The sequence below is a fragment of the Triplophysa rosa genome, linkage group LG13 (assembly GCF_024868665.1).
Source record: "Triplophysa rosa linkage group LG13, Trosa_1v2, whole genome shotgun sequence".
NCBI lineage: Eukaryota > Metazoa > Chordata > Actinopteri > Cypriniformes > Nemacheilidae > Triplophysa > Triplophysa rosa.
The window spans coordinates 7,156,576-7,178,706 of NC_079902.1; the positions used below are offsets into that span (position 1 = coordinate 7,156,576).

The 22,131-nt window shown below is 38.8% G+C and overlaps 2 protein-coding genes across 2 annotated transcripts; both read left to right on the top strand.

The window, feature by feature from the left end:
- The first annotated feature begins 1,667 nt into the window (after positions 1-1,667).
- Positions 1,668-2,590, top strand: si:ch211-277c7.7 (uncharacterized protein LOC100538111 homolog). The gene is made up of 4 exons (XM_057350236.1): positions 1,668-1,995; positions 2,084-2,142; positions 2,229-2,337; positions 2,509-2,590. The coding sequence occupies exons 1-3, from the start codon at positions 1,668-1,670 to the stop codon at positions 2,334-2,336; spliced, it is 495 nt and encodes a 164-aa protein (XP_057206219.1). The 3' UTR covers position 2,337; positions 2,509-2,590.
- Positions 2,591-9,654: 7,064 nt separating this feature from the next.
- Positions 9,655-12,568, top strand: msx2a (muscle segment homeobox 2a). The gene is made up of 2 exons (XM_057349732.1): positions 9,655-10,017; positions 10,703-12,568. Exons 1-2 carry the CDS (start codon positions 9,723-9,725, stop codon positions 11,167-11,169), a joined length of 762 nt encoding a protein of 253 aa, XP_057205715.1. The 5' UTR covers positions 9,655-9,722; the 3' UTR covers positions 11,170-12,568.
- The last annotated feature ends 9,563 nt before the right edge of the window (positions 12,569-22,131 follow it).

The following is a 22,131-nucleotide window of genomic DNA, read 5'->3' on the forward strand; positions in this document are numbered from 1 at the left end:
AACAGCACACTCTGGTGGTAACTTTATTTATTTTTAAGAGTAGCCTACAATACAAACATTTAAATTCCATTAACAAACTGTTTCATTCCTAAATAAATGTATTCTTTCCGTTACTGGCTAAACATTTTATTAAGAATAAATTCTGCATTTAAAATGCAACGCTTACACTTTCAACTATTTTGGGATACTCTCTATGAATGTTTTGCTTTAAGAATATAAAAGGAAAAACAAAAAGGAAATTCATATATATATATATAGGCCTATATATCTTTTTTTAAATATATATAAATGTTGTTTAATATTTAATATTAATATTGTTTAATATTTTATTAAATGTACAACCTTAAAGGACTCATCGGATGAGCTCTTTCAACAAGTTGGTATGATTTATTAGGGTCTTCATGAAATGTCTGGAACATATTTTGCTTAAAAACACTCAATGGCTGTGTAAACAAACCCCGTTTTGCCTCGTCAAAAACAGCTATGCTCACAGCAACCTGTTTTGGTGCATGTCTCTTTAAATGATAATGAGTTACAGCGCACCCATCCCGCTTCCGTCCGGCGTGTCAACACAACACACGTGTAGTGCTGCCATGGCAATGGTTTAGCTAAATTATGTTTCCTGAACTCCTCTGCGGTTAGTTTCCTTTTAAACGTCTCAAATCATTCGTCCAGAGACTAAAAAATCCGTCACGGCAAACAGCGCATCCTAATGCGTTTACGTTGTGCGTGTGTGCTTGCCTAAAATCCACGGAATGCGCACCTGCAGATCTCAGCGGAATTACGTGGATTTTAGCGCTTGTCGTTGACAAGTTATAATTTTACACACACAACGTGAGAGCATAACTAGTATTCTGTGACAGATATTTCGCCTAAGGACGAATAATTTGAGACGTTTAAAACTAAACTGTGTTTCGTGTTCGCCCCTGTTCATTAGCAAAACAAACAGCTTGCCGCAGCTAAACTCCAAGTGCCCATTTGCCAAATAACATATAAATATAGAGTAAGTTTAACACTGGCTTTGAATGTTCTATTTAGCCCGTGACTGACTTAGCTCCCTTCGCTATCATATGCTAACGTTATCCTCCTATATATACGGTACATGTATGTCAATTCAGACTGTTGATAAATATTACTTACATCGGCAGCTTTGTCTCGTTCAGTTGGTTTCGATCCCTCTTGAGGAACATTGGTCTATAGTTCAACTTTTAAAAGTTTTGCTCCCGGGTTTTATACACGAACTGTGAATCGCCCGTTAACCCCAAGGTAGCGTGTAGGGAAGCTCATTTATTCTTCTAACGGCTTGCCACTGCTCATTTTCGATGTAAATCAGATAATTTACATACACATTAATGTGTTCCGATTAATTAAATATGCTATGGGACATGCCAAATTTCGCAAATATTATCATGCAAAATACATGGCTGCCAATCACGGGCAAACAGGGGTCCTGTGATTGATTGCGCGGGTGTTGCCTATTTGAAGTGACTTGCTGAGCTCGAGCTGTCATGATTTGAAGACGCCGAAGTTTCATTGAGCTCAACTTGCAAAAACGTATTTAAAATTGCCATTTAAAAGGTATTTATTACCTTTAGGCTTTCAAAATATTCTGTTGACACATTCTTCGCTTCTTGTGACTGAATACTGTTCGTAAAGTGTCGTTAATAATGGCATCTCACCGTAAACCGCGCAACATACCACGTTTCGGCTCGCAGTCATCCCAAACCGACAACATAGTGAAGCATAACGAGCGCCATTGCAAATTAAGTAAAAACATGAAAAACGTGACTTGTGAGTCAAGTCTCTTTGCGTTGCCGGGTGGGAAAAGTCCTGAAGTAACGTCATGCTATTCAAGACAGGTACGAACAAACTACCTTTTGAGGTTTTATTGCTCGGTCAAGGCGAATAAAAAGACCGCACGCAAATCTACAGAGACTCCGATGGCAGCTGACGGCGGGAAATCACTGCCAGCTAAAAAACTTACTCGCAGTAAAGGTGGATGTGCAGAGCATACATGCAGTCATAAACGTCGTACAGTATTTCATATCATACTCATTGCATATGTTTGCTCTCTTCTTTACAGGGACCTCATCCGATTATTTTCAATTCCCATCAGAAGATGTCAAATCAACAGATGAAAGGGTGAGTCTGGTACAGTCCGAGACCTTTGAGACAACTTCATTTTCATTATCAAGAAGACCTGTTGTATTTCGACATGGTTGTTTCAGTCCCGAACAAAACAAGACGTGTTGAGGACAATCAAGAGAATGACAGAAGAGAACAAGGTCATCAGAGAAAGATTACTCGCCTTGAGTCAGATGAGCCAAAGCAGTTGAGGTAGGCCCACAGTAAGAAGTTATGGCTTTTGCATGAGTGTATTGGTTACTCGGTGTTATTTAGATGATAGTTTAGACATGCATGCCTTCAGATTCAACATGCTGAAGAAACTGTATTGGCGATAGCTTTTAGTAACATAGTTTTTCATTTTTCCTGCTTTTAAACCTTCAGGTGGTTCCACGGGTAGAGTCAAATGAAGTATACCATTCACCATCAGTGCTACAGCAGTTGCTTATATATGTTTTAATGTGCATTTCACACCCTTTACATGGTTGTTTTAAATTGCTAATAATATTTCAGGGTTCTTTACACAAGTTCTCCACACAGTTCTGTTTCACTGAAAGGTCAGGGTTCCATACATGTTCTGAGTTACAAATAACCACTAGATGGCGATATTTTCATTTAGCACGAGATTTATATTTTGCTCATTCCCGTGTAATTCCAAGTAAAATGCTGCGAGTTTGACACTCTGTATCTTGTTAAACGGGCTTTATTTCTACTGTTCATAAAAAGATCGTCCCTCCATTTGTGTTTAGTGGGCACGTACATTAGAGATTGACTCTGGAAAAAGTGATTTGAGAATTTTCGAGCTGTGGACTTTTCTTTCATGCCAGTGATTTAGGCATAGTGTACCGAGTAGTACATTTATATATGTGTGTATATATAAATTATATATATCCTTTTACTTTATTGATTTTCAGTTAAATCTGTCTGTGACAGTATTATGCCTACAGTGCATGTATTTTGTAACTTGTTTTAATTAAAAAACTTAAAACGTTAAATGTTGGATGATGAAAGGCAATCGTGGATCCAATTTTTATAGTTTTTATTGATTTTGAAAAAAGTTAAAATGGCAATAAACGTTAGTAGACTAATTTTGTATGGCAAAGTTACCGCCTAAAACTCCAAGAAGTTGCCATTTTTTCAACAAATGTTCAGTGAAAGGAGATGCTTTATCTTTAGAAAATGAAGGTCATCAACCAAGGAGGAGGTAAAAAACCTTTTTATTAAGTTTATATGATTTTCTTTGGGGTCTGCAATTTTTGAAAAGCTTTTAAAACTTAGGCCCAATCCCAATTCTATCCCTTACCCCTACACTTTCCCCTACCCCTCCGTTTGGCGCGTTCACATGAAGGGGTAGGGGTGTCTCAATTCTCTTTTGTTTGGAGGGGTATGGGTAAGGGCCAGATAGCCCTTCAAACTAAGATTTTTCAGGACCTCACTTCAAACGAAGGGCTAAGAGAAATTTCCAACATGGCTGCTCACTCGAGCAAGCAGACCAATAACAGTGTAGTAGTGGTGTCCCATTTCTTAGCAGAAAATTTGTAACCCTTCCCCTTCCCACTTTGTTTCAAGGGGCAAGGGGAAGGGGCGAGGGGTAGGTGAAGGGTTAGACAATAGAATTGGGATTGGGCCTTAATATCTCACCCAGTCTGTGAAAACCCAAGCCTTTTGTGATTTACTGTTTTTCAATCATCCTGGCCTACATAATGTAAAAAAACATTGTGCAAATGTAACCTTATAATATTGAGTGACTGAGTGTGGCCATGTTAAAGATTGAATCATGGTTGAAATCAAAATTTCAGTAAAATTTGAGACTGGCCTTTTACAGACTGGGTCACATAGTTTAATGTAGATTTAAGCGGTTTTCCTTTTTTTTTGTGTGTGCAATAAACAAACTTGTATATTTAATATTGTTTATTCTTCAAGATTTTTAAGTTTAGTTGACTAGGCATCTAGTGGTGAGGTCACAAATTCCAACCAACAGCTCACTCCACCACTCCCCCTCCCTTTTCAAAGCACAAAGCGTCCTGTGGCTGACACAGGACGAAGATCTTGTCACATTTTCACTTTTTTACCGAAGGATATAACATTTACGAAACGCGCTCTGTAGAGCACTTTGTCTGTTTAGGGCTACTGTAGAAACAACATGGAGAATTCCATGTAAGGAGACTCGCGGTGTATAAATAGAAATGGCTCATTCTAAGGTAATAAAAACAACGCTTCATTATCAGGTCTTTATACACATCTGAAGACATAGTTATGTATATTATATTGCATTTTGTCAATAGAAACTACACACTGGACCTTTAAAGAAGAAAATGGGGTTGCAAGTTACATGGGTACAAAATTAGGAGATAGTCGGGGGCAAAATTAAGTAGCAAGATGTAAAAGATGTAAGAAAGTATTAGTTTAATGATTTGTTCTTCTTAAAACAACTTGCATGGCTGAATGGTTTGACAAATGCTATTAGCACTATAGATTTTTTAAATATAATTTGTATAACATTTAAAATATCAACGTTAAACATTAAAAAAATCATGCTCTTAGTACCTGCAGTAATAGAACATGTTTTTTAATAGAATATGTCTACTATTAAGCATGAAAATTAACTTAAGTAAATTCGTCCAATTGTAAGGATGAAATGTTGTTCTGTATAGTTTTGACTTCAGGTAATATATTGGCATGCGCAGTTTGTCCATCTTTTGCAAGACAAGTCTTTTTACTATCATGTGTCCTCTGATAATGTCAAAGCAATTCCATGTTCTTTATTTATGTAAACTTGAAGGCAGATTCGACATCAGAACAAACATTTTGGGCTAAGGGTTTTTAAGAGGTATTTTTAACCAGAACAGAACACGACTGTACATTTAAAGAGGAGCCTAACATTTTTCTAATATATATATAAAGAAGTGGGTGTCAAGAACATAATTTCGCTGACGTTTAAATTGAGATGTGTTAATCATGTTGTCAAGTCAAGTGTTTTTAATGAAGCTGTAAATTGCTTGATTATAGACATTAATGTAAAGTATATAGTTAAGGCCACTCTTCTGGGTGATTACATGTACAGTATATCCTTACTTTGTTCTTTAGTTAAATGTCACTGGATAGATGAACTGACCCAATATTCACAACAGTGAATGTATACATGCTTGTTGAAAATAGGACCAATAACTTGAGTAAATACTAAAAGTTGTTTTGTTTCAGGCTAATTAATAACCAGCTAAACACGAGTTAAATTATAAATGCCTGCAATTGTGGCTTGCAAATCAACAATAAAAAGATAGGAGTATATCAAATGTCAATTTAAATTGCCTTAAATCTTTCACCAAGATCAGAACAAAGCAGTAAGCATGCACGGAGCAATGCGCCGCAGTTCTCTGTGACTGCGTGACAGTAGGGCCTTGCACATTTGAAATGGATTCCAACACTGAATTGAGCTGTAATTATTTTTACCACCAGGCTCATTTGAGTTTGTGTTGAAACATGCCGAGCAAGTAGAACCACACCTTCCCTTTAGCAGTGGTATGACTCCTTAGCCACAAGCAGGCATTGCTTAATGTAATTTTCATAATAATGTACAGATTAACAGGGAAAACACAAATTTTCTCTCAGGGGATGAGATAGTAATGGACCACACCACATCATTGTACGGCACTGTACACAATTCCAGCTGTACGAATTTTAGTTACATCTGTGCGCTCTGCGCTGTTTTTATTTTAGTATACCTAGCTTTGTAAAAATATATATCCACGCTTGGCGTTGCTTTGTGTCCCCATGAACTCATAAAACATCAATACAATGCAAATTTTCATTTTGGTTGGTTGAATTTTCTGTTCACCAGCTTATATTACCATAAAGCTATCACTTCTCTGGCAATAAAATCCAATATTTTGTGTTTAATGACACATTACGCTATAAAAAGCCCTAGTGAGATGACATCTGCTTTTTCTTTGAATCTTTCACCTTTGCACAGGTTAGATATGGTTGGATGCATATGGTAACAATGACAGTGACTCAGAACTTACATTACTGCTCACACCTTAAGTCACATTTGCACATCCTTTGCCTCGTGGCTTGTTTTCTCCTAATGACAGTATCCATAATTGATGAAACGACACCCCTGGAACAGTTAAAATGGTTCTTTTTGAGGTATACGCCAGTGGCCAGTATTATGAATCTATCGAGAATAGAATCTATCGAGAATTCTTCAAACTGGATGCTCAAGAAATTATTACTCTTCCTTTTACTAGAAATGGTTTTGTCATCTTAACCACCAGTATATAGGTATAATTGCATTTTGCCGGGAGGAAATGGAATTGTGTCAGGGCGAAGCCTTCAAGCATTTTGCATTGTGCAAGTGCTGATGCGTGTAATAAGAACCTGGATCCATACAGCCAAGAGGGACACGGACAGTCCAGCTGTCTCGGAAACATTACGCTTGTCTTACTGTGCACTCTTCGATTGGTCCATGAACTCAGTCAAATGGTCACAATTCCAAGTGCAGTCACAGACTAGAACGGCATGTATCACCATCTGGGGTCTAATGGAAAATGTTATAATCAAACAAATGATAGCAGAGTGCAATTGTCCTGAAACTCATTCTTGCTTGCCATGAGATGGAATATGACCGTTATGTTGCAAAAGGCCTCATCTGTTACGTTGTTTTTCTGCAATCAGAAAAATGGGGTCAAATGTGGTAGTGTGTTACATCTACGAGCCGAATATTCTCGTAGTGCAGTTCAACCCTAAAAGTGGGGTCGTGGGCTGCATCGAATGCTTCGTCTCTGGGGACCTGAATTGTGCATAATGGTCTGCTTACATTTCAGTGTAGTTTAACCAAGAGAAATGAGCTGTTTTAGAGCACTGAACAGTAAAATTGTTATGGGCTCCAATTTCATTTGGCTGATTTGAATCACATTCACATCTTCTGCGTACTGTATTTGTAGAATTTCAAGTTTTCTTACTTATGGTTTCTATGATTAAATATAATTCATATTTTCAGGATTTTTATTTCTGACAAAATAATGTTTTGATATGCAATGAAAAATAAATTCAAATAATAATAATTTGGCAATGAATCGGGTACAAGTGTAGGTTACCAGAATAACTTTTGTGGTTACGAGATTTATTGCTCAGAAAAGTCAGACACAGTTTAGAACTCTCCTAAAACCATTGTAACATGAAATCCAATTTGAGCAACTCAACTGAAGTGCATAATATACTTGAAATTGTTCGACTTCAAGTTCAAAACTGCTGTTACAAAAGTGCTTTCTCTGTGATTTCTTTGTCTTTCACTTGGAACGAGTTGTGGAATTATGAGCCAAAGTAACCAAAAAGCATTATGAGAAAGGTATTAATAATACGCTCCATTATCCTGTGGACTCTCTAAAAGAATACAGTGTTTTGTTACTCTTCACTTCTGAACATTTTCCCACCCTCGGACTGGAAAAGCAGTTTAATTTTCGCCCTTTTACATGGTCATGGTTTCTTTATCATTTTGCTCACTAACTCCATTTAAAAAGTGAAACTACTATACTGTATGTTATAAAAGCCTAAAGACCTTTAGTAAAGGAGCCAATCTGTAAAATAAATTTCATTCCGAGTTTATAGTGTTTTATTTTGTCATGCTTTGGTTTTAGTTTAAGCCATGTTTATAAGCAACAGTCACGATGGGCGAATTGTGAAGTTTTTGGGAGCATTAAATGCGGTAGCAAGACTAGTTCATGTCAACATTTGGGACATTTATGGCTTAATCGGTTTCTCTACTTTAATGAAGACATAATCACCCATTATTTGAACAGTTTCTTCAAATGCGCCTTTTGTTACAATCCACCAGATCCACCAGAGTTTTCCCATGCTCCTTGTACCTTTCGAATAACAATCTTTCCTTTTGCACGATATGACAATCTGCTCTGTCTACAGTGTCCACAGGCCACAGCAGCCAAATCCTGTCAAGGATTATTTCTTAAAACTTTCCTCCAGTGTTGACCCTGCACATTGTGACAGCGTTGGCAGAAGCACTGCAGTGCTCTCTCTTCCTTGAATTGCATTTTTTCATCCACTCATATTTTCTCCTTTATTAAGTTAAATGACTCTGAAGGAACACAAATTACTCTGATTTTTTTTTAACACCTCTGCTAATCAGTGTTATTATACATAGAGGGATATGTAACGATAAATACTAAAATGATTCCCAAAGCATTTAAGCGCAGAACACAAGTGATGTGAACACAGTGATTCATTCAAGCTTAATGAAGCCATAAGTCAAGGTCATGGCCACAGAATTAAACCTGTCACAATTACAGAGCATGACTTCTCTGAAGTGCTGTAATAATGGTGCAGGAGCCCAGACTTGGTGGAGACACTTAAGTGTTAGTTTTGACAGGACTAACTTGTAGTTCTGCATTCTCTAGGAATCAAATAATTACCCCAGTGCGTTGCAAATCCTGCAACGGGAAAAGGGAAGTTACGCGTTTGGTTAGTTTAGTTCAACTTTTTAGATAAACTTGACATTTGCAGGGTCCAGTTTTAAATGCGTTTTCGAAAATCCCTAGATTTTTTTTACAGTAAATTTGTTTTACTGTCGTTACAGTGCATGCGGCATGACAGCATACAGCTGTCAGAATTTATGATCTCCTGCTTGACAAACAGAGAAGTGTTCACAGCCTTTAAATTGACAGACTCTGGCTAAGAGTGGGCGCCATGCGCTTTGTGAGGGTAGCAATTTTCCGGTATTACAGTTAAATCCTGGTAAAAAGAACCGGATTCCAGGGGTCTAATTACAAGGTGTTAATAGTAGCAACAATATAATTACTGTAATTTACATCCTAGCCCAAAGCCTTCGTTCCCCTCCAAATTAATGTTACATTCGATTTGTGAGACGAACATTGTGCACCCTTATCAATCATATTGGTTGCTGTGATATTTAGGTAACAATGCAATGCAACATGTCTCCTTTGCCTTATTAGAAAACCTATGTGCATCAGCCTGTAAATATTTGAATGAAAAATCAAGAGGAATGATGTAGAGTGTTATGTATAAAATAAATCTTATAATCTTATAATTATATCACATGCTGTCATTAATTTTACAAGTAAAAATCTAATGGTGTGGAAACAATTTATTGTTGCTTATTAACTAATTATTAAAGCAGCAAGTCTTTTGAAAACTTAAAATATAGTCTTATCTTGACATATTTCCTCTGTATATGAACACTATATTATTGTTTTAACGTAATCCCTTTATCCAAGCAGCTCAATAGCTTCGCTACAGATCTCTTCCTGATAAAACAACCACACGTTTACCTCCCTACACACACACACTCTGTCTCAAAATCTATCAAGGTTCCTATTTTGACAGCATTTTTAACATCGTAGGCTCCAGTTGGTGACGAGCCATAGATGCCCAAAAGTGCTGTCTAAGTAGGTGACTCGCTAGGTTTTTATGCACAGCCTGCCGGCTGTGCGATGATTGGCTCAAACTTTGGATGGTCTTGTAACTTTCTGCAACTTTTTGTTCAGTGTTAAAGTAGAGAGAGCGCGTCTGCAGGTTAACGCCTTTCCCATCCGTGTCAATGTGGAATATATTTGTTTTTTATCGGCATGATTTCGGCTCATTTTAATGGTAAAGTGTCCTCTGATAATGACGATGGTGATGATCGCGGTTCACTTTCACCACCGGCCGAGCGCGCAATCCGCGCGTCACGTCTCCCGTTCAGCGTTGAAGCTCTTATGTCGAAGAAAGAAGTAAGAAATGAGTCAAGCTGTCAGGAAACGATCCGGAAGACATGCATTATAAATCAGGACGATCGATCAGTGGACTTTTCTGAGCACTGTGTTTCTGTTAAAGAGGAGTCTGCATCCTGGATTAATAAACCTGGATTATCAACGCCACCACGTAAATATCCATATCATTGTTTACTCCTTAAATAGTTTTTTAATCATGTTTTATAAATATTGAAAAATTATATCAAGAAAAATGTGATTCAGAATTACTCCTTTATTTTTGCTTGAGAATAAATTTGAATTCTTACTTAATTCTTAGAGTTGAAGTAAGTTTAACAAAAAACATTTTTTTAATTGGTCTGCTGTAAAAAAATTAAAAACTTCAGCTCATAAACTGTCTTAAATTATTTAGTTATACTAAATTTAGTTATAATTTATAAAATGCAACTAGATAGTTAATTTAGTTTAATATAATTTGAATTCAAGTGACTTGTAAAGTCAATTTTCTTCAAAAAAAAAGTTCAACCAGTTTTGGTTGGGTCAAAAAGTTTAACCCATGCTGGGTTGTTTTAGCCTAAAAGTCTGGATTGTTTCAACCGATTGGTCAAATATGAAAATCATCTAGGTTAATTTAACCCAAAAATTAGGTTCGTCCCTTTGTTTGGCCCAACCAAAGGGATGAAAATGACCCAGAGTTTTTAGGGTGTAGGCCTACAGCGCACGGTATGTGCTTGAGAAATGACAAAGATTTATTTAATAAAGCTATCCTACAGTGTAAAAACCATTTAAAGTCTGTTTCAAGCTTTTATTATATGGAACGAAGAGTTTATGAGCTAACTAATGTACTCATTTTATAGGCGCACAGAGTCCCGCAACATGCTCTCTCAGGAAACACAAGACAAACCGTAAACCTCGAACCCCTTTCACCACCACTCAGCTATTGGCCCTCGAGCGGAGGTTTCGTCAGAAGCAATACCTGTCTATAGCAGAACGTGCTGAATTTTCCAGTTCTCTCAGCCTGACCGAGACGCAGGTGAAGATCTGGTTCCAGAACCGCAGGGCGAAGGCCAAGCGTCTGCAGGAAGCAGAGCTTGAAAGGCTCAAAATGACCACCAAACCTATTCTGCATCCCGGCCTCACTCTGCCGTTCCAACTTTGTACGCAAGCCCAGACGGCAGCACTGTTCTGTGGACAGTCATTTCCATTACACAGACATATGCTGCCCATTCCACCTGTTGGAATATACTCGACACCAGTGGGCTACAGTATATGCCCTCTCTCAAAAGATGGGTCCCGTCTAGAGTATCGACATGAATTATTCTAGCATGTTTGAGACACAAAGAACACAAATACCCCTGGTTCATCTGCTGGACATACTGACATTTTCTAAATGTTAAATGGCGGTGACTGAGGTGTAAGGATAAGAGAGTTTATATATGATTCGAGTTAGTTTATACATATGATTGTCTTTCATATGCAAACAGTGTGCTTTGGAGGCAGAAGAGAGAGTGGTTTGAAATTTGCTATTTGGACATTTTTGTTCCATTTAATTTCACTATTTTTTTGTATCTTGTCAACCCAGATGAAAAAAGTGCACAATAATACACTTAAATGTACTTAAAGCGCTCTATTTTTATGCACCACTTTTGTACTTAATATACAAAATAAACATTTTTAGTATTTCTTAAGATAGACTAAAGAAGATCCAAGTGTACTCAACTGCTATTTTGAGACCCAATGAACACAAGTGAAGCAAAATCAATTTTAATTGTTCACAAAAGTCATAATGACTTAATACATATTTTACCCCTGTAGTCTTAAGATAAAATGCATTTGTTTGATCATTCCAAACTGCAATGTGTTTATGAAAATCAAATGTAGCATAATCTAAAATTACGCTTTGCACTTTTTGGCAATGTAAAAATTGAAATGATTTATAAATCCTTTTGATTTAAATGCATAAACAGAGTAATATACAATGAAAGCCAATTTTTATAACCTAATTGAAATTTTAGAAGAAAACTATTAAGATTAAACTGTTTTGCTTGGATTTGTGAGGTGTGGTTGTTTTAGGGAAAATTTGTAGGGAAGGAGATCGGCTCACAATTAAATCTCCCGCATGGCTAATGCTTTTTAAATTGAGCTCTTGAAAAGAGGCTTTTATGCGTTCGTGCTTATAATCAGTGGAAATGTTCAGGTTGACCCGTGTGGCTCTTCATGCTGGTGGTCCCAGGAAAGTTAATTAAAGGGTGTCATTACGTGACGCATGAAAACACCGGGTCAGCCATGTCAGTTCGTAAATCTCTCTGTGTGCTACAACAGAGGAATGTGTTGACCTGTTGCATTCTCTAATGATCCTAGTCCAGTGTTATGTCAAATTTATGATTGATTTCAGCGTTTGATGTACAGCTGGCGTTTCATTAAACCATCTATTTTGTTACATTGGCAAAATTACAAATACAAAATAGCCCAATTTGATCAATCGCATATTCTTAGGATGTTCTTTGCTTTTCTGTTACAGTTAACAGATAGGTGTTTGCCTTCCCTGTCTTGTCTACCCCTTTTAAAAATACCATTGCCTTTGTGTTGTGATGTGGATCAGAGCTTTAACTGTTGTCGAATGCCAAGCTCTATGTCAACCGGACCCTTTCCTAATCGTCCATAGCTTGGTTTAACTCCACCAGTGTGAAATGGTGTATGCTGAACACACATGCACATAACATTACATGACTGGCTTCACCTTCTTTTGCTCACTTGACTGTAACATTGTTTGGCACTGACTAACTGTTTCTCGTTTCTCTTAAACTACATTACAATTAGCAGTTATTTCAAACTCCATTACAATTCCTTTGTTTTTAAAACAAGCAGCAACATTAGTTTGATAACAGATCTTTTGTAGTACAAGAATTTACTTCTGGCTCATGCGACCAGTTTGACTCCTTAGTTAAAACTGAAAGATCTTCGTGCCAAGTTTTTCCGACTGTTCAATCCACTTAGTGGAAAGCTTTCATCCTTAGCGACCGCAACCGGGTAGGTCTACGAAGGTGGTTTGATTCTTTTTTTCTTTTTTATGGTTGTTTTTATTCAGAACTTATCCTCTGAAGGGAAAAATAAGAGTCATTAAATTGCCTCTCACTGACCGTAAATACTTTTTTATCATTTACCATTACTGTATGTAGATAATATATTTAAAATGCATTTCAGCAGTCACTGTGCTTGATTTTTTTTTTTTGAGAATCCAAGCATGTCTGATAACATTAGATAAGGTGTTTTTACAGTAGTCAATAATCTGTGACTAAATACAGACCAAAGATATAATTTTGGTCTTGGTTTTTCAAAGTTCCTCTTCTGAAAAACACTGTACTTTGAAATGGCTTCAAAGCATTATTGGCTTTCAGCGGCTGCCACTTCCAGATTTCCATTTTATTTTTCTCGTAGATGCTATGTGTAGGTGTTTTGTTTGTCTTGGTGACCTTGTGCCAAAAATAAGTGACAACATGCACTGTTGATCCTGCAGTGTTGATATACTGACCATGTCCACTAGATGTAGCAATTTCTTAAGAAAATAACAGCAAGGCAGTCCATTTATAACACACGTGTAATAACAACAAATAAATCTGAGACATTTTTGAATTAGAAAAAATGTAAACCTCGTTTTCAAACTATTTAAAGCAATTATTTTATACATTATATAACAATGTGTACAGTAGCCTACTTTCCAAACTCAACAAGCTCTGCACAAAGATTTTTTCATTTTATAAATCTGACAAAAAGAAATATGACCACAATGCCATTGCCACCCTGCCATCGATCCCCATGTGTATTTTAAATCACTCGACTAGATCTCGTGCAGATGCTCAATGCTGCAGCTACGTACGAATCACCCGTATACCTGTAGTTGTTTAGTAGACTTCCATCAGAGGAACAAAACCGTAGTCCGCAGTGTTTACTGAGAATATGCAAGGTGAGTCTGAAGTGTGATAAACGGCAGTAATTGTTCAAAGCAGGAATGATTGACAATGAGCACAATGGCTCTGATGGGGAGGAAGAGAAGCCAGCCGATGCCGCTGCGATGAGCTCCACAGTCCACACACCTGCCAACATGACCAGTGGCTCGGCCTTCTCTCTGCTCAGCAGAGCGTAGAGCGAAACCAGCGTGAGATAAACAAATTTCAGCCTTTGCATTTTCCTCTTCACAAAGCTTTACAAAAACATGTTTACTCAAAATGAGAGGCTGGCTGAATCTGAATGTTGCATTGAAAATGAAAAGTGTTATAGCCTGTAAGATAAATAAACTATTGATTCGTATCGGTGAGAATATGTCTAGAAGATATAGTCATGCACACGAATAGCTTGTAAACTGAAGTTTTCTCTTCTGCTTTGCGTCGGTGTGGCGAGACCACACATTTTAATTATCCTGCATACGAATAAACAACACGTTATGATGAAAGGAGTACATGTTTACACCAAGGAAATCCATCTGTCAGCTAAAACGCAACACAAAAGGAGTTATATTTGTGCAGGCAGTGACTGCAGTTCTCTGGAGGCTGGAGTGAAGCAGTCTTTTTATTTCAGATAGTGTCATTATGGGAAATCCCTTTATCTCGCCTTCAAAGCCCTTGAGCAGGTGTTGTATGAAACAATCACTTTATTCATTCTCTTAACAGCTGGGGAATAAGAGCGTCTAAAACAGTCCTCGGAAGATGTGTCTTTACTTACACATGTGATGTTCTGACAAATACTGTAATCATTCAATCTTACGAAGTCAAAGAAATTGAAATGCATCCAGCTGCAAAAGGCCGAGGATGGATTCCAATAGGGCAAGCTTGGGGAAAATATAATACATTACATAATTAGTAAGTACTTGTTGAAAATCAAAAAGAATAAACTGCATTTTACTGTAACTCTGTGTATATTTTGGTTAGCACATAGATATGTTTATTACCTTTAAAAACGAGGGAAAGGTCACACAGTAAAAAAAATACCCATAAAGAATGGTAGTATTCTGGCAACCTGTAATATTACGTTTTTCATGTTATTCACACCCAACTTGTACATGTGCAGTTTATATCTTTAATATCACATTTGTAACAGCATTTTAAAAAAATATTGAAATTTTGATCAAATAAAGTAAATTTCCGTAAAAAAAAAAAGTGAAATTTTGCTCAAATAAAACAGTACATTTCCGTAAAACTTAAAAAAATGAAGTTTTGGTCAAATAAAACAGTAAATTACAGTTTTGCTGTGCAATATCATTTGTCAAGGACGTAATTGTGCATACAATGAAAGTCTACAGTATTTCAGCCTCAAGGGACTTCTTAACTATTTTATGATTTGTATGAATTTGTAGAAGGTGAATTATATGAAAATATTGATTCGTAGAAAAAAACAATTTCAAAACCTTAAGCCTAACTGTCAATGGCTCGAAAGCAAATCATACTAAAGGTACATATGAGATAGTACAAACTCATACAAATAGGCCACCTCATAAAATTGCCACAAACATCTCAACTCATCTTTTTAAGTTTCTTTTTTGCATGGGTTTTTTCGAGTTGTACGGACTCCCAAAAGTTGAAATAACTTTTATAATTTTGTCAAAACTAATAGATTTGACAAATCATTTGTATTAACACAATAAGTAAATTACATTTACGTTTATTCATTTGGCAGACGCTTTTATCCAAAGCGATTTCCAAGTAGGAGAGCATATAAACATTTTGTCAACACACGCCAAACAGTACGGTTAGTTTACAAGGCCTTGCTACTAGGAGGATTAAAGCTGGAGGAAGCAACGGAGAAGATGAACAACATTTTTTTTTTTGACAAAGACAGACAGACAGTCAGAGTTATTGGTAAGTCAAATAAATGCGGAACAGGTATGTTTTGAGCTCTTTTTTGAAAGTTGTGAAAGATGCTGCAGTTCGGGTGGAGGCTAGTAGTACATTCTACCAGGGGAACCGAATGAGTAAAGGTTTTTGCAAGCGATTTGGTGCCTCGCTGTGATGGAACAACCAGGCGTTGCTCATTTTCAGACTGAAGATGACTGGAGGGGATGTAGACCTGGAGCAGTGAGTTAAGGTAAAGGGGCGAATTTGCCGTTATCGTTCTGAAGGCCAGAGTGATCAATTAGAGTGATAGTACACCCAAAAATGAAAATTCTATCATCATTTACTCACTCGCTTGGAATTTCAAACCTGTATCACTTTCTTTATTTCCACAAAAAAAGATATTTTGAAAAATGCTGTCAAGCACACATCCATGGTACCCATTCACTTGCATTGGTTTTGTGTCCATACAATAGAAGTGAATGGGGACCATTGCTGTTCGGTTAACAACTTTCTAAGAAAGTCAAACAGGTTTGAAATGACCAAAAGGTGAGTGTAAATGATGATGACAGAATTTAAAGTTTTGGGTGAACTACAATAAAAAAAATGTTTTAGTGTACGACTTGTCGTGCGTTGGGTGTTTTGATGCAATCATGCAATATCATGATCCACTTGGTATAGAAAAATCAATACTGTAAATGAAATTAACAAATTTAAAAATAATCCCGGACAGTGTGATCAGGACCCGACACGAAGCGGAGGGTCTTGTATCACACTGAAGGGGCTTATAATATTTTGCGATAACAGCCGGCTGCTTGTACATTATCCCGCTTATTACACGGCTACTTGGCACATGAGAAAAAACAACATGAAATGTGAATTTTAAATATTTTATTAGCTCATTTTTACCGATTGCAGACCTTCTGTGAGGAAAAGCCGTTTACTTTCGGTTTTAAGGTAAGAAACGACGTTCAAATGTCACAAACAGGCAATTTGGTTATCATTTGTAAATATAATGTCAATATGTTTTTAAAAGACATATTTATATTTAGTTTGTCAAAAAACCTGTCAAAATGATTTGCTGCATCCGGGTTACCGTGTGTTATTAGTTTTGAGAGGTTGTTATCTGGGATTAATGAACCTGCAAATGTCGCGATTTGCCAATCAGAATCAAGCATTCCAACGAGCCGTGTAATAAAAAAAAAACCTAGATCACATTAAATACAGATTTGTGAAAGTATGAATTGTGCAAATTACTTTCACAATTCAGAAGATATCAATATATTTATATTACAATATNTAACCTAGATCACATTAAATACAGATTTGTGAAAGTATGAATTGTGCAAATTACTTTCACAATTCAGAAGATATCAATATATTTATATTACAATATATTAACAACCAACAATTAAACTGATGCATTTGAATGCTTGATTTTACGTGTTTTTGTTTACTTTTGTGCAATACGTAATTCTGGTACTGTGTACTGTGTGGGTCACCGATGTAAAATAGGTCCTGGAGCAAAGCCAATTGGGATGCACTTTTTTCGGCTGCGGTGTGTCAGATTTGAAGACAGCACCCTCTCGTCCAGCACTCCGCAGATCACAGCACTTCCCCCATGGCTATTGCTGTCTAAGAATATTATATCTCCCTGCCTACAACGCCCCATCACAGGATGTAGAACAACCCAGTTACAGCCTTCTGATGGCAATGATTGAATGGTGTGGGCATTGTTTTGCTGATCTCTGGGCTGGATTTATTCTCATGTGCAGCTTTTTTCTGTATGTGCAAGGTTAAGAGGTTTTAGCTTAGAGCCCGGGACTGTTATAAATATTTCACTGGTAATGCAAAAAGTGCTAAAAGAAAAAAGCCAGTGAGCTAAAAATACAGCAGCTTTAAATAACCTCAACCATGAACTGCAGTTTTAGTTGTACCTTAATATACCTCAGCATTGCAGAAGAACACATTGGTTTCATTCACTACAAATTGCGTAGATTTTCACATTTGAACTTCTCGCGAAAACTTTCCGCCTAATTCACAACGCATGCACATGAATTTGTTCTTAACCTCATCGTAGGCTGAATCCAAAAACCCCACTTGCGGTCTTTGCACTTGACTACTTTCATCACATATTTCCTGTTTTTGGCCCAAGTGTTCTAGTGGCCCAAGTGAGAATGTAGTATTTCTAACCCGATGGGACCAGTGTTGAGTAAGTTACTCTGAAAAAGTAATTAATTACTAGTTACTAATTACATATTCAACAGTGTTAGATATAGATAGTGTTAGATATGTATTAGATTACTGTACAAATTACTCCAAAAAGTATTTAGTTACTTATTACTAATTACTTTCTATAAGTAGCTTGTTAAGTGATTCAAGGATAGACATGAAACTGCTCTGTTAATTCATTCAAATAAATAATATTAAACTTCATAAAGTACTCTTATTAACTGACCAAAGTATTACAAATGTGAGAATTATACATTAAAGCACAGATTTTAAAGTTAGACTTTGAATTTTGATGTCCATTCCTCTTCTGCACACACATACTGTATATTACACAAAGTATTTAGTTTAATTACATCAAAAGTAATTAAATTACAGTAACTAATTACTTAGTAACTAGTTACACCCAACACTGGATGGGACAAACATATAATGTTAATTAACGTGGTGATAAAAAGCAGTTCCCTTTCTGTCGGTCTCTCGACGTTGTGGCTAAGGCCATTCCGTCCGCCAAGGCGAGGGTGATATGGGGATTTCTGCGAGCGCTAATCCGTCAGCCAAGTGCTCGCGGACCGCTCGCACCCCGTCTCGCTCGCCTCATTGTTCCCTAGCTGGCGGTGCCACACCGTCAGCGTCCTCCTTCACGCAGTCGGATACGATGCGTGATGAGGATGAGATGTCCATCGCAGCATCGGAGAGCGAATTGCTGGCATCCGATCCCGACGACTCTCTGCAGCTCCCCCCTAGGGGGGGACGAGCTCAGGAGGAGGCGGATGTCGAGATGTCGGCCATGCTTTCCCGGGCCGCCGTGTGCATTGGGTTAGAGTGTACTCCGGTGCCTCTCCCCCAGCGCTCACGGTTGGATACGTGGTTCTTGGGTTCTGAGCGCGACTCCAAGCCGCGCCCAACCCCGGTTCCATTTTTCCCGGAAGTGCATGAGGAACTGGCGAAGACGTGGAACGCCCCCTTTTCGGTGCGTACACGTCAAACCGGTTCCGTCGCTCTCTCTTCCCTCGATGGTGGGGCGGCTAGGGGTTACGTCGACGTGCCCCAGGTGGAACGTGCAGTCGCGGTGCACCTGTGCCCCCAGGCGGCGTCCACCTGGAGAGGTCGACCGAAACTCCCGTCCAAAGCGTGTAGGACTTCGGCATCGCTGGTGTCGAAGGCCTACACTGCCGCGGGCCATGCTGCCTCCTCTCTCCACGCCATGGCCATCCTGCAGGTCCATCAGGCCAAGGCGTTGAAAGAGATCCACGAGGGTAAGACCGACCCGGGGTTAATGCAGGAACTCCGCACCGCCACCGACCTCGCTCTAAGTGCGACCAAGGTGACCGCGCGGGCCCTGTGTCGGGCGGCCTAGCGCCCACTTTTTCACGAAAAGAGTTTCCTATCTCCCTGGGTGTTCTTCACAGCCGCTCTCACCCTCTGTCAGACGGTGTTCGGCCACTCGACGTTGCGTCTTGGCGAGGCGCAACATCGAATGTATTTTGCAGCCCTCAGCACTCTCAAATCGACGGTGCGGGGGCCTGCATCGCCAGGCAGGCAAATCAGCAGAGCCAGTCTTCTTCCCGGGGGCCCGCCCCCACCGAGAGACCCGCACTGCCAGCCATCGAACCACCCCCTGGGGGGTCGATGAAGCAGATCATTCCCTTAGTCCCCCTGTCACGGTCCCTGGGAGCTTGGCTCGAGTTTCCCACACCGTCACGATGGCTAAGAAGGACGATCCGTCTCGGCTACGCGATCCAGTTCGCCAGAAACCCGCCCAAGTTTCGGGGCATCCTCGTCACCTCGGTCAGAGGCCGGGATGCTCCCATACTACGGTACCTGCACAAGCTGCCGTTCAGGATGCTCACGCAGAAGCGCATCCTGGCATCCGTCAGATGTCAGGATTGGTTCTTGGCAATTGACCTGAAGGACGCTTACTTTCATGTCTCGATTCTCCCTCGTCATCGCCCTTTGAGGCCGCCCTCTCTCCCCTCAGGGGGAGAGGTGTGCGGGTACTCAACTATCTCGATGACTGGCTTATCTTGGCTCACTCGCGAGATCTGTTGTGTGCACACAGGGACCTGGTGCTCCGGCACCTAGATCGATTGGGACTACAGGTCAACCGAGAGAAGAGCATGCTCTCCCCTGTGCAGAGCATCCTCTATCTTGGTATGGAACTCAACTCTGTCACCATGACAGCGCGACTGTCCGCAGTACGCGCCCAGTCGGTGTTGAACTGCCTGGATCATTTCACGCAGTCGGCGGTTCCCCCGCAGCTGTAACAGGGCCCGGTGTTGTTCCTGGTGGAGGACCGCAAGGGACGTAATCACCTCCGCAAACGGCGAGGTCGGCGGATTCATCCCACCGGCCGCGGCACTCCTGCTTCCTTCCATCCCGGGTTTCGGCACCACTGTAACAAGAATAACACACAGAGTAGGAAGGAAGAGGCTGGAATCAGGGATCACTACTGCTGGCCAGAAGCCTTTTTATTTCCACAGCACACATACACAAAGTCACACTGGCGTCTCTCACGCCTCTTATCTGTCCGCTTCCCAAAGGTCAGCTTAATCCTTCTCCGGTTCACTTCCGGGTTCTCGTCCGTTCTCCTCGCCTGTTCAGCAGCAGTAGTCCCGATCTCTCTCCCTCCAACGACTCTCCATCAGTGGCTTTTATCTCTCCCCACGCCACTTGCTGGAACGAGACACAGGTGTACGTATTCAGTCGGGTGTAAAGTATTGGAGTAAATGTACTTAGTTACTTTACTTAAGTATCTTTTTGGCTACTTTGTAGTTGTACTGCGTATTAAAGATATTAGCAACTTTTACTCTCTACTTAACTACATTTTTGAACAAGTATATGTACTCTTTACTCCACTACATTTGTAATGACTAATGCAATTACACATTACATTTTGCATGACACCTATCTTATAATTAATATCGCCATTTACAGGGCAATGAAGGTACTACAATCTTGTGGATTTTGCCCTAACTTACAAAAACTTGTCAACATGGCTTCTTTATGTGAATATGAGTGCAGTATCAGGTAGATGTCAATCGCTGGCGGTTTATACACGGTTAGCCCTTACCCGCTATTTCTACAGTAATATATTGGCAACACTGTTGCCAGCTAGTTACTGTAGGTCACACATCTATAGCTCTTATTTTAAAAACTAACTCTTCCTAAATGTGCTCTAAACATGTTTTCTCAAAATTTGACCATATGTGGGACTATTGCCATGAAGTGATGTACACCAGTAAAAAGAATGTATAGTATTTCAATTTTCAAAAGTTCAAAAGACAAAATATTAACCTATAGAATGAGTCGGACACAGAGAAATAAACCATCCACATATGAATCTCAACAATGGTGACAATCAACTGAACAGCTTCATGCTGCAATGCATGCTGGGTACATAGTACAAAACTCATTCATGATTGTTTGTCATCATTGATGAGGTTTGTATGTCAAGTGTCTAACTGTGTCTCAATTGCAAAGAAAGATTTTCTGACAGAGATCTTTCCATTATAACATGTAATCACTTTACCAAACAATCTTAATAAATCTTAAATGCTATATTATTATTATTTAATGATTGAATTCTTTCAGATGTATCTTCAGTTACTAAGCAAACATAAAGTTGCGGTAAAAGTGTACATTTTAAAGCTACAAGAAAGTCAAAGAGTCCAACCAAAGCAAACACTGATCGCCATAATGGTGACTTAAAACATAGCTAATTGAACCACTATGAACTAGAGTTAAATCTCAATAAGATCTTACACAGATGACAGAATAAAGTGAAAGTGGTGTCTGTAATATGTGAAGATGTTATTGATGTTTGTGTTTAATTCTCCTCTGGTGAAATCTTGACAGATTTATTGTGTTCATCTGTTATTTACACTTGGTCATCTAAGACTGTGTGACTTAAGTGCGTTAATAGATTCTTTAATAATGTATCTTCAAACAGCCATTGCAGTAGTTTACAACACTCAGTAACTAGTGGCAACAGTGTTGCCAATATATTACTGTAGAAATGGCAGGTAAGGGCTAACCGTGTATGTGAAATGAGGACATGACTGCAGCTGGCATGAGGCCCAAACCAGCATGTCCAGTGCAAAAAGGCTTTGACTTTTTAATTCTACTTAACATTATTTTATTTATCTGTTATTTGAAGAGACCCTTTTGAAGGAGTTTGGTTTACTTATGAGCACTTGAGCTTAAATGAGACTTAGGGTGTTTGTAATGAC

Coding starts and splice junctions, on each gene's coding strand:
- si:ch211-277c7.7 (XM_057350236.1), top strand. CDS start 1,668: ATGGCATCTCACCGTAAACCGCGCAACATACCACGTTTCGGCTCGCAG. Junction 1,996..2,083: donor AAAACTTACTCGCAGTAAAG/GTGGATGTGCAG, acceptor TCTTCTTTACAG/GGACCTCATCCGATTATTTT. Junction 2,143..2,228: donor TCAAATCAACAGATGAAAGG/GTGAGTCTGGTA, acceptor TGGTTGTTTCAG/TCCCGAACAAAACAAGACGT.
- msx2a (XM_057349732.1), top strand. CDS start 9,723: ATGATTTCGGCTCATTTTAATGGTAAAGTGTCCTCTGATAATGACGAT. Junction 10,018..10,702: donor TGGATTATCAACGCCACCAC/GTAAATATCCAT, acceptor CTCATTTTATAG/GCGCACAGAGTCCCGCAACA.